We start from the raw sequence: 10,274 nt of genomic DNA on the forward strand, positions 1-10,274 counted from the left end.
ACGGGGAGGAGGAGGAAGGGGGAGCGCCAAGCGCTCATACAAAATATGGCCAAAAGGCTTAGAGTTTAGCATGCATGGAAAATTATTGCTGTCGGAAGTTCGTATTTACAGGGTCAACACCCTCCATAGTTGCTTCTGCGACCCCGCTCCCTCCCTCCATCCCTGCCGCCTCCCTTCCGGGGTGGACCGAGAGCCGGGCAGCCCCAGAGAAGTGCTCCTGCTCCAGGGCCCGCGCCAGTCTCCACCCTCCTTGGCGGCTAGGGGCAGAGTGGAAGGGTGGGAGGCTCCAGGATTCCTGTCCCCGAGGCGGGCGCCTAGCGATGGGGCAGAGACGTGTGCTTAAAGCAGAGAGGGCCGGCCCGTGAGCGTGGAGGTGTGTGCTTCGGTCCTCGCCCCGGGCATGCCAAAGCGCGGCTGGGGAGGTAGTGGCGGCCAACAGGGGGGCGGCTGGCAGCCCCGGCCCCCTCTGCCCGGGAGAGTTGCATAGACGTGGCCGGGAGGGAGCGCTCCTCCCTGGGAGCGAAGCGGGCTGGGAGGCCCCAGCGGGGTCCGGGGCTCAGTCGGTCCCTGGAACCTGGGGTCCTTCGAGAAGAGGAATCAATAGGAAATAAATGAGGAAGCTCCTCTCTCCGGTCTCCCTGGAATGGGAGTGGAAGGCTCAGGAGCGTGGGGACCTGCCCCGTGACTGGACCTCCTGACACCTTCCTCCATCTTTCGTGCCCCCTTCCCCAGCGAGTTCAGGCTCCGGTGAGGGTGGGGCTGCTGCCTCACTCCCCAAGACAGGGTGGGCTGGGGGCGGGGGACAGCCATCTATGGCCTTTGCTGTCCCTCTCCCTGCCTGGCTCCCTGACCTCCCAGTCCAGCTGGGGAAGCCAGACCGTCCCTGGGTGAGGACAAGAGATTAATTAGAATAATAAATAGATAAATAAATAAATACACAAATAAATAACTGGAGAGGCCCAGCCGGACAGGGGAAGGGCAATTGTGAGGTGCCCTAGATCTCCCCCCAACAAATAAGGAGGGTTACCTGCAGTCCTAGGGGTGGGGAAAGTGCTCAGAGATCTGGGGAGAGGGCAGCTCGAGTCTGGAAGCCTGGGGAGGGGCTGCCCTGGGCTGAGGGAGGGGCTAATTAGGGGGTGGGGCCTGAACTGCCCCTCAAGTTTGCCCCAGGTCGGGAGAACTCAAGAGGGTTGAGAGATGCTAGAGGGATGAGGGGTCTGGAGAGAGTAGGGGGTGGGAGTGGGTGAGAACGCCGCCCCCGCGGATGGAAGAGGGTGGGTGGAAGAGGGTGGATGAGTGGTGGTGTGTCAATGGCTGGCCTGAGGCCGGTTCGGAGAGGCCTCAGGGTTGACACACGTACAAGGAGACTCAGCAAAGAGGCCCGAGGGACGGCCCGGGGTTGGAATGTGGTCTGGGGGCCGCAGGGGCTGCAAGGCCTGCATTCGATCGTGTGTGTGTGTGGGGGGGGGGGGGGCGGGTGAACAAAGGCAGGCGGCAGGCAGGAGAGTCAAGGGTAGGTTTGGGCCTCAGATCGGGGCCTCCATCAGAGAAAGGGTCTCAGTGACTCAGCCGAGAAGGGAGAGGAAAGGTCGGAGCGTTAGAAAGGGAAAGGTGCAGGGTGTGGGTGGGAGAAAATCCCGGCTCTGGGGCCCTGAGTTGGGAGCCTTGAGGGCATGGACGGGGGTCAAGGTCCGAGTCTTGGGAGCCGGGAAGGACCATGTGGGTCGGGGTACGTTGGAGAAGACAGTGCTGTGGGGAGAGAGCTGTGGGGTTGGGGCTGGAGAGGACAGTTCTGGGCTGGGAGGGGCAAGTCCCCAAGAGGGTCTGGGGTAGGGAAACGCAGCTGGGGGTCGGAGAGGGCGCAGGCGGGGCGCCCGGGGCGCTCAGAGAGCGAGGCCTGGGCGCGGGGTTAGGCGGCGGGCTCAGCTGGCGGGGCCGGCAGGGGGCGGCGGGGGCGGCTCGGCCCCCTTGACGCAGGCGGCCTCGCAGTGCTTGTGGAGGTAGGACTTGAGCGCGAAGCTCTTGTCGCACTGGCGGCAGCGGTAGTGCTTGAAGGCCGAGTGCGTCTGCATGTGCGCGCGCAGGTTGGAGCGGTCGGCGAAGGCCTTGCCGCAGTGCGCGCAGCCGAACGGCTTCTCGCCGGTGTGGGAGCGCATGTGGCCCTGCAGCAGCCAGGGCCGCGAGAAGGCCTTGCCGCACACGCCGCACTTGTGGCGCAGGTTGTGCGTCAGCACGTGCATGGCCAGCGCGGGCATGGACACGTACGCCTTGCCGCACGTCGGGCACTTGCGCGCCTGCTGGCTGTCCAGGCTGCGGTGCGTCTGCTTGTGGCGGCTCAGGTTCGACGACGTGGCGTACGTCTTGCCGCACTCGGCGCACGCGTGCCGGTGCCCGCCCGCCGGCGGCCCCGCGCGCCCCGCGCCGCCCGCCGCGTCCCCCGCGCTCCCCGCGTCCCCACCGCCCCCGCCGCGCCGCCGCCGCGAGCGCCCGTCCGAGATGAAGAAGGCGTCCATGGAGTAGCTGTCGGTCACGGCCGCCTCCCCGCGGAAGTAGCGCGCCGACAGGCTGGACTGCGGGCTCTCGGGGTCGCTGTACTCTTCCGGCGCCGCCGGCGGGTACGCGGGCTCGGCGGGCGCCAGCTCCAGGCCCGGCTTCTGGTCGGCATCGTAGCTGCTGTGGGGGAGGCAGTGCGGGGCGTAACCTGGAGGGGCGAGAAGGCGGTGGGAGGAAGGTGAGGGGCCGAAGAAGACGCCTCCGTCGGACCAAGTCACTCCCCAGCCCCCTTGGTGATCCTCGGCTGTCCCTGGAAGGTGGTGGCTGCCCTTGGGCCTCTCTTCTTTGGGTGTCAGGCTGCATGGGTTCAAGTCCTTTTTGCGTGGGCCTCAGTAAAAACCATCTCTCCCAGCCACCCTCACGGGGCTCAGTGCTCCCGCAGCTCTACCGAATTTATTCCACCAGCTTCTCAAGTGCTCATAGCCACACAGTGAAGGTCTTCTTTTCATCACACCTGCTGTACAGATAGAGAAACCGAGGTGCATAGTCTAGAGCAGGGGTCCCCAAACTTTTTACACAGGGGGCCAGTTCACCATCCCTCAGACCGTTGGAGGGCCGGACTACAAAAAAAACTATGAACAAATCCCTATGCATACTGCACATATCTTATTTTAAAGTAAAAAAAACAAAACGGGAAGAAATACAATATTTAAAATAACAAACAAGTAAATTTAAATCAACAAACTGACCAGTATTTCAATGGGAACTATGCTCCTCCACTGACCACCTATGAAAGAGGTGCCCCTTCCAGAAGTGCGGAGGGGGCCAGATAAATGGCCTCAGGGGGCCGCATGTGGCCCACGGGCCCGTAGTTTGGGGACCTCTGGTCTAAAGCTCTCCTCTAAGTAAGTGATGGAGTCAGGATTCAAACCTTGGCGGCCTGACATCAAAGCTCATGCTTTCTCCGTTTTGGCACCCCAGTTCTACCCCTTCTCTGAATCTCAGTTTCCTCATGGGCAAAAGGGAGCTTATGATTGGACACTCCCTCCCAGGGTTTCGGAGGTCCCGAGTCAAGTGATGACTAGAACCACGTGTTTAAGCTCTTAGGCGCACCAGGTTCTGCCTGGATGCTTTGCCTGTGTTAACTCATTGAATTGTCTGTCACAGGCCCTGCCAAGGAGGTGCTGTTATAACCTGCATGTTACATGTGAGGAAATTGAGAAAGAGAGCAAGGGAGCGCACAGTAATTGCTGTATAAATGTTAGCTATTATAATGACGCATTTTACTTGCTTGAGGAAGTGATTTCACTGAAGATTATTTAATTGTCTGCCTCCCCAACCCGATCGAGAGCTTCCTAGGGCTGGATTTCTGCGCCAAGCCTGCACCTGGCTCAAAGGGAGTACTGGGTGAATAAACCACGGTCCTGTTAGAGGACCTCCCCTCCCCTTCCCAGGGTTGCTGGAGGATTTAAGAGGTCAAGTGAGTGGCATGTTTGTAATCATAGGTGCTCCAGGAAGGGGACGTCCCTGTCCTTGCTCTGGAGCCTACTTTGCTCCCTGTTCCTCTAAGACCCCTTCTGATGTCCCCCTGTGGGAAATCACCTCCGCCTCCTCCCTCCTTTCTTGAGCTGGACCAGACATCCTGTCCATGTTGGTTTTGAGTGAGTGGGGAGTGTGCAGGCTGGGGCTCCCCCAGGGGATTCCACAGGGGTTTCCCAAGGTTACAGGCCACCCCAGTCTGTCTTTTCCTCCTAGGACCTATGGTGGTCTTTAGTACTGTCCCTGAGGACCCTGGGGCCGAGCTCCCAGGAGAGTTTCTGGCAGCCATATGCAAACTTACCAACCTGGTACTGAATCAGGTGTTTCCATTGTCCTTTGATTCCAGAGAACAATGGAGCTTAGCCCCCCCCCCCCCCCCCCCGCCTCATCTGGTTTTTATGATGGTCACAGGGTGACATCTGTGCCCATTGCCAACCCTGAAGGGAGGATGTGTCCGTATTTTTTCCTCCATCCCTTCAAGCTCCTTGCACGGGTCACTCTGCACACAGGTGTGATGGGGGCGTGTGGGGGTGGAGGGCTCAGTAGGGAGGGGCTCTGTGGTCAGATGCAGACAGGGCGGCGGCGGTAGTTTTTTAATCGGGAAGGTTTGCACAGCCTCTGAACACCCCATTCCTCCCTCTTGTGTGCCTCCAGGCTGGGGCTTCTCCCACCTCCCATTCCAGGAACCAGGCCCAGGACGCAAGCCCCCAGATGCTCAGGGAATACTGTTTCAGACTTGAGTTAAATACTTGTCGGGCACCCCCAGACCCCCACCTTCTCCTTCAGTAATTTTCCCGTCATACCTACGGATGGTAATAATGAAAGCTTGTATCTCTCAAGCACTTGCTGTGTGCCCGGCGTGGATGGGGGTCACTGATCATGGGACCAGCGCCTTGCATGTTCTGTTATGAAGGAAGGATGGCGCGTATGGGTTAAGTGCACACTTCTGTCACCTACCTCATTGAATCATCACAGAGATCCTTGCACTATGACAGAAGGGAACCGAGGTGCAGAGTGGTGACTGGACTTGCTCGAGGAGTAGAGCAAGGAAGAGAACTCACTGCACCGCTCCCCAGTTTTCCAGACACTGGGAGGACCCTGTGGAAGGGACTGTGGCTAGGCGACTCGCTCCCTCCAACCAGGGCCCAAGCTAGCGGGCCCTCCGTATTTGTGACATGGGTGATAAGGATTGGCCAGGCCAGTCCTGCTATTGACCATTCTGTCTACCTGGTGTTGGGGTGACGTGGTCCCCTACACAGACTCTAGCTGGGTAAGCTTGAGCAAGTCATGCACTTCCTGTGCCTCAGGGCCTCTCTTTGGGTATGGGAATGGAAACAGTCTGTCTGGATGGGGTCACCGTCACGTGACCAGTGCCTGCATGTTCTCTTACGAAGAAAGGATGGTGTATTGGGGTCAGTGCACACTTTCGTGCTGGGTTGCCTGGGTTGAGTTCCAGCTTTACTGGTTCAGGCTGTGTGGTCTTGGACGATCTACTTGCCCTCTCTGTGCCGCAGTTTTCCTGGCTGTAAACTGAGGTATAATAAAAGCATCTGATTCATACAGTTGTATTAAGGAGGCCAGGAGTAAACAATAAGTGAAAAGTAAACAGTAACCAGTGCTCCTGGGGGACGTAAGTGTCAGCCACGATTTTAAAGGCCTTATACACACTGATGTGTTCTACCGCCATGACTTGAAGGTTTCTGCCATCCTACAGATGAGGAAACTGAGGCACGAGGTAGTTCAGTAACATTCCCAGGGTTGCACACCTAGTAAGTTAAGAGTCAGGATGCCAGCCCAATGCCTGGCACCTTGTAAACCCACAATACATTTTGGCCATTATTGCTAAGTAATAATACCAATCTCCCCAGAGGGGCTTCTGGGCTGCGGTATATTTTGGCCTCTGCCTGGACCTGTCTTGCTGCTCGTCTCTGTTTCCTCACCCAGGATGTGTCACTTCTACCTCGTGTTCTGATGAAAAAACCAGGCAGTCTTCACCCAAACTGGGCTGTCTGCCTGCAGCGCCCTCTGGTGGCGACCTGCAGCACTGCGGCATCTTACTCCTGTTGCTGGGAGGCTATTTATATAGAAACAGGGGTACCTGCAACAAAGGTGGCTTGTCTCCCTAAAGACAGATAACAGAATTACCTCTAGGATAGGAATTGGTGGGACCATGCCTGATGCCCAGCAGCCGCGGAGTTTGGCGTGGGCTCTGGGGGTAGGATGGGGATGTTAAGGAGGAGATGGTTCTAACTTGCTGTGTGACCTTGGCCAGGTGGTGGAACCTTTCTGGATTTCGTCTGTAAGGATGAAGGTGGGCGGGGATGCGCTGAAGACCCCCTTCTGCATGGTGCTGAATAGCTGTGTCAGTGACAGCTATGGTCCTGGCCCTCACCCCCCATCAATTCTAGACCTGTCCCTACCTATGTGACCTCTGGCGAGTTATTTCACTTGTTTATGCCACATCTGTGTAAGGAGGCTTGTAACAGGATTGATTGAATTAATGCATGTAGAGCCCCTTGGACAATGCCTGACACACAGTAGCCTCTCAAGCTGCTGTTGTTCGCATTATTATTACGCTTTATTTTCCTGGTGATGTCCTTCCGATCTGCCAGAGAGCAGGAGACACGCGTGGGTGTCGTGTGGCAGTTAAGGAACATGCCCAGGGTTGTCGTGTGGCCTTGGGCAAGGCACCTCACCTGTCTGGGCCTCAACCCTGGAGAATTCTTTGGGACGCTGGACGCTGTGCGTGGAAGCCGGAGGGGTGTGGGGTGCCTTCCTCTGCCCCACAGGTAACTCTAGAAGGCTGAGCTGGCTGTCCCTCAGTGCACAGGGTGAGACAGGGTTCTCTTGTCTGGGTCCCCACAGAAGCAGGGAGGCGCAGGGACCCTGTGCTCATGCTGTAGATCTGTGACCTCCGGCCCATCCCGTCCGTCCGTCCTGTCCTGCAGCCCCTGTGGGCTTCGAGTCCCCCACCTGAGGGATAGGAACTAGAGCCACCCCTGCCACACGGGGTGATGGGGAAGGCCCGGGAACCCTTTGGCGATGTGGCACTGTCATGAACATGTCACCCGAGAGTTACGTCTGGTCTTCCCTGCTTGCTAGTTCAGATCAGAGGGTCCAGAACCCATTCTTTAAAATCCTGCGCCCGAAGGCGTGGTGGGGAGAGAACTGAATGTGAATTAAGGTGTGGGGCCCCCAAAGGCGTGGTGGGGAGAGAACTGAATGTGAATTAAGGTGTGGGGCCCCCAAAGGCGTGGTGGGGAGAGAACTGAATGTGAATTAAGGTGTGGGGCCCCCAAAGGCGTGGTGGGGAGAGAACTGAATGTGAATTAAGGTGTGGGGCCCCCAAAGGTGTGGTGGGGAGAGAACTGAATGTGAATTAAGGTGTGGGGCCCCCAAAGGCACCGTCTCATCCAGCTGTCTGAGCCGCTGGGGTGAGAGGCAGGGGAGTCTCTGATAAGCACTGCTGGGACTCACCTACTCCAGCTCCCGCTGAGCCCCTGTCCAGACCACCGGGCACCGTGCTGACACGCCCCGAGGCCCAGAGAGGGGAGAGGGTTTGCTCACTGTTACTAGAGTAGGTGTGAAACCCTCCAAAGCCCGTGTTTTCCCAGAACACCTGAGTGGGCACGGAGACCTGTTGGGGGAGGGCACGTTTTCCATCAGTGGGGAGAAGGGGTGCTTGGTGTCTTCAAATGAAAGCCACCAGTTGGCCCGTGTCTGATGGCATCGTGGGCTGTTGGAGTTGGGAAGAAGCTGTTGTTCTAGGAAATGCTGCAGCCCCTTAAATTTTTGTAAATAGTAATAACGAAGACGACAATGCGTATTGAGCACCTGCTGTATACAAGGTACTCCGCTCAGTGCTTTAGTTAGCTTGTATCTTAGGGAACAGGATGGCCAATTCTTCTGGTGCCCTAGTTCTGCGGAATCTGAGGCCAAGAGAGTGGCCTTGGCCCCCCTCCGGTCACAAAGTAAATCTGAGCTGGAGAGGGGCTGGCCTCCTGCCTCCCAGCCCAGAGCTCCCTTTTCCCCAGTCTCTCCCTGCCTCCCAGGGTCTCTGACTTCCCCATTCCCAGCCCCAGTGCCATGTGCCTGTCTCGAGATGGGTGGTGGGTGGTAAAAGAGAAGGCCGGGTGGTGGGCCAGTGTCCCAGGCGGCCCACTTGCCTGGGGAGGGCCTGGCCCTGCCTGGTGGCGCGGCTGCAGGGGCTGCTGCCTGGGTATATTTAGAGCTGCTTCTTGCTGTGCCAGGGCCTCGGGCCTCGAGAATCAGCTCCAGCCAGCTGAGCAGAAAGCCAGGTCTGTCAGCAGCAAAGCAGGATAAAAATAGTTTCTCCTGTCTGCTCGCGGAGCTGGGCAAAGGGGCTGGTACCTCCCCCTCCCCTCATTATAGCATCTTTGTTAGCGGTTCCCTGGGCACCGGACCAGAAACGACACCCACCTCCTCCAGGGGGCCCGGCTGGCAGCTGGTGTACCTGCCCCCCTGGGGAGGGGGGTCCCTGAGTCCAGCTGAGCAGAGAGAGGCGCAGTGAGATCTGGCCCAACATGACTGGGGCTGTAAGACATGGTGCTCGTGACCCCTGACCTAGACCCACGGAGTGTCCGGAGGATTCTAGGGCCCCTCCCCACGAGATCCCCCGTCTCCTGGTTCTTCCTGACTGTGACCCAGTTCCCGTGCCCACAGGGAGGCCCACAGCGCTGCAGGAATCAATAGGAAAGCTTTTCCGAGGGGCCTGGAGAGAGGAGCGGTGGCCAAGGGTCTGGAGTTGCCCAGCGCCGGTGGGTGGGTGGAGCGGCCTCCTGCTCCCTCGGGGAGTCGCCAGGGACTGGCCGTTTCTGGGCCTCCTTCTGGACGCCAGGTGTCTCGCACAACATGTGCCATCTCTCCGGGCCTCCTGCTTCCTGCCCTGCCCTCTCCCGGCCCCAGAAGGGAAGGGTGCAGCCGGAGAGCTGTCCCAGCCTCCCTTCCCGCCCGGAGGCTGGCGGTGGGAGTTCCGGGGGCCTCGCCTCTCTCAGCAGTGTCTCGCCATGTCTCCCCCAGAGGCCTTCAGGCTGGGGGGGCCCCTAGTATGTGCATGAAGCACCCACGGGGCGGGGGGCTGTGTGTGAGAGAGGGTCCACCATGGGTGCCCTTGTGCAAGTCACGGACCCTCCCGCCCTTAGGAACCACACTGAGACTGTCCAGAGTGGAGCTCAGCTTGGGCCCCGCATGGACCCCTGGCAACCCCAGGCTGCAGGGGGGACCATGAGCCCCGACACCACAGCACCTGGGCCCTGCTGTCCCCCACTCCCACTGACTGCCTCCTAGGAAAGTCAGACCAGAGATGAGAGCGATCATGTTCAACGGCTGGATTTCCTGGGAGGGAGGCCGAGGGCGGGGCAGGGAAGGTCAGTCCAAAGCACAAGAGGAAGCCGAGGGTGGGTCTAAGACCCGCAGAACCCAGCCAGCCTGGGAACCGACCTACACGGGACCTTGGGCTACACATCGGACCTGGATTTTGATTCTGGACCCTGAACACTAACCTGGACCTGACCCTGGACATTGAGACTTGAACTGGGGCATGGATTTGTTCTGAATCTTGGACTGGGCCCTATAACCTGAGATACTGACCTTGGACCTAGACTTCGGACCTAGTCCTAGACCTAAGGTTGGACAATAGGGACATTGGATGTGGACTTAGACCTGGACCTCTGACGTGTCTCTAATCAGGACCTTGGACTTGGATCACGACCGAGATGCCAGGGGCAGCCATGGTTAAAGAAGACCCGGATGCACCTGCTGTGGGCTCGCTGCCTCTGCCAAGGCCTGGGGGCAGCTCCCCTGTCCCCCTGCTCCCCAGGTGGACTTTCTCAGGTGTGGGGGCCCTTCTGCCGGACCTGGCCTGGGGCGACTGCCCGGCGCCGTCAGAGGGAGGGAGAGAGGAAAGAGGCGCTGCTGTGATGTGGTCAACTGGATGGGCCCTTGGGCAGAAGCCGGAGTGCTTCCTCAGCCTGCTCGCAGGGGAAGCTTAATGTAGCCGTGCGGGTCAGACAGCTGCCTTATTGGATTGGCATTGATCCCTCCTCTGCCTGGGTCGGATGCGCTGGGAAGGAGGGGCAGGGGGGCCGGACCAGGACGGGGTGCAGAGGAGGGGGGTTGGACCAGGACGGGGTGCAGAGGAAGGGGGCCGGACCAGGACGGGGTGCAGAGGAGGGGGGTTGGACCAGGACGGGGTGCAGAGGAGGGGGCCGGACCAGGACGGG

The 10,274-nt window shown here is 59.2% G+C and overlaps 1 protein-coding gene across 1 annotated transcript in view; it reads right to left on the bottom strand.

Moving 5' to 3' along the window:
- The window catches only part of SCRT2 (scratch family transcriptional repressor 2), a 16,102-nt gene continuing 5,828 nt past the window's right edge, over positions 1-10,274 (bottom strand). The window contains exon 2 of the mRNA XM_066384144.1: positions 1-2,701. Within this exon, the coding sequence (XP_066240241.1) occupies positions 1,923-2,701 (779 nt within the window). The 3' untranslated portion in view covers positions 1-1,922. The remainder of the gene's footprint in view (positions 2,702-10,274) is intronic.

Source organism: Saccopteryx leptura, chromosome 5 (assembly GCF_036850995.1).
Source record: "Saccopteryx leptura isolate mSacLep1 chromosome 5, mSacLep1_pri_phased_curated, whole genome shotgun sequence".
In the NCBI taxonomy this organism is placed as follows: Eukaryota; Metazoa; Chordata; class Mammalia; order Chiroptera; family Emballonuridae; genus Saccopteryx; species Saccopteryx leptura.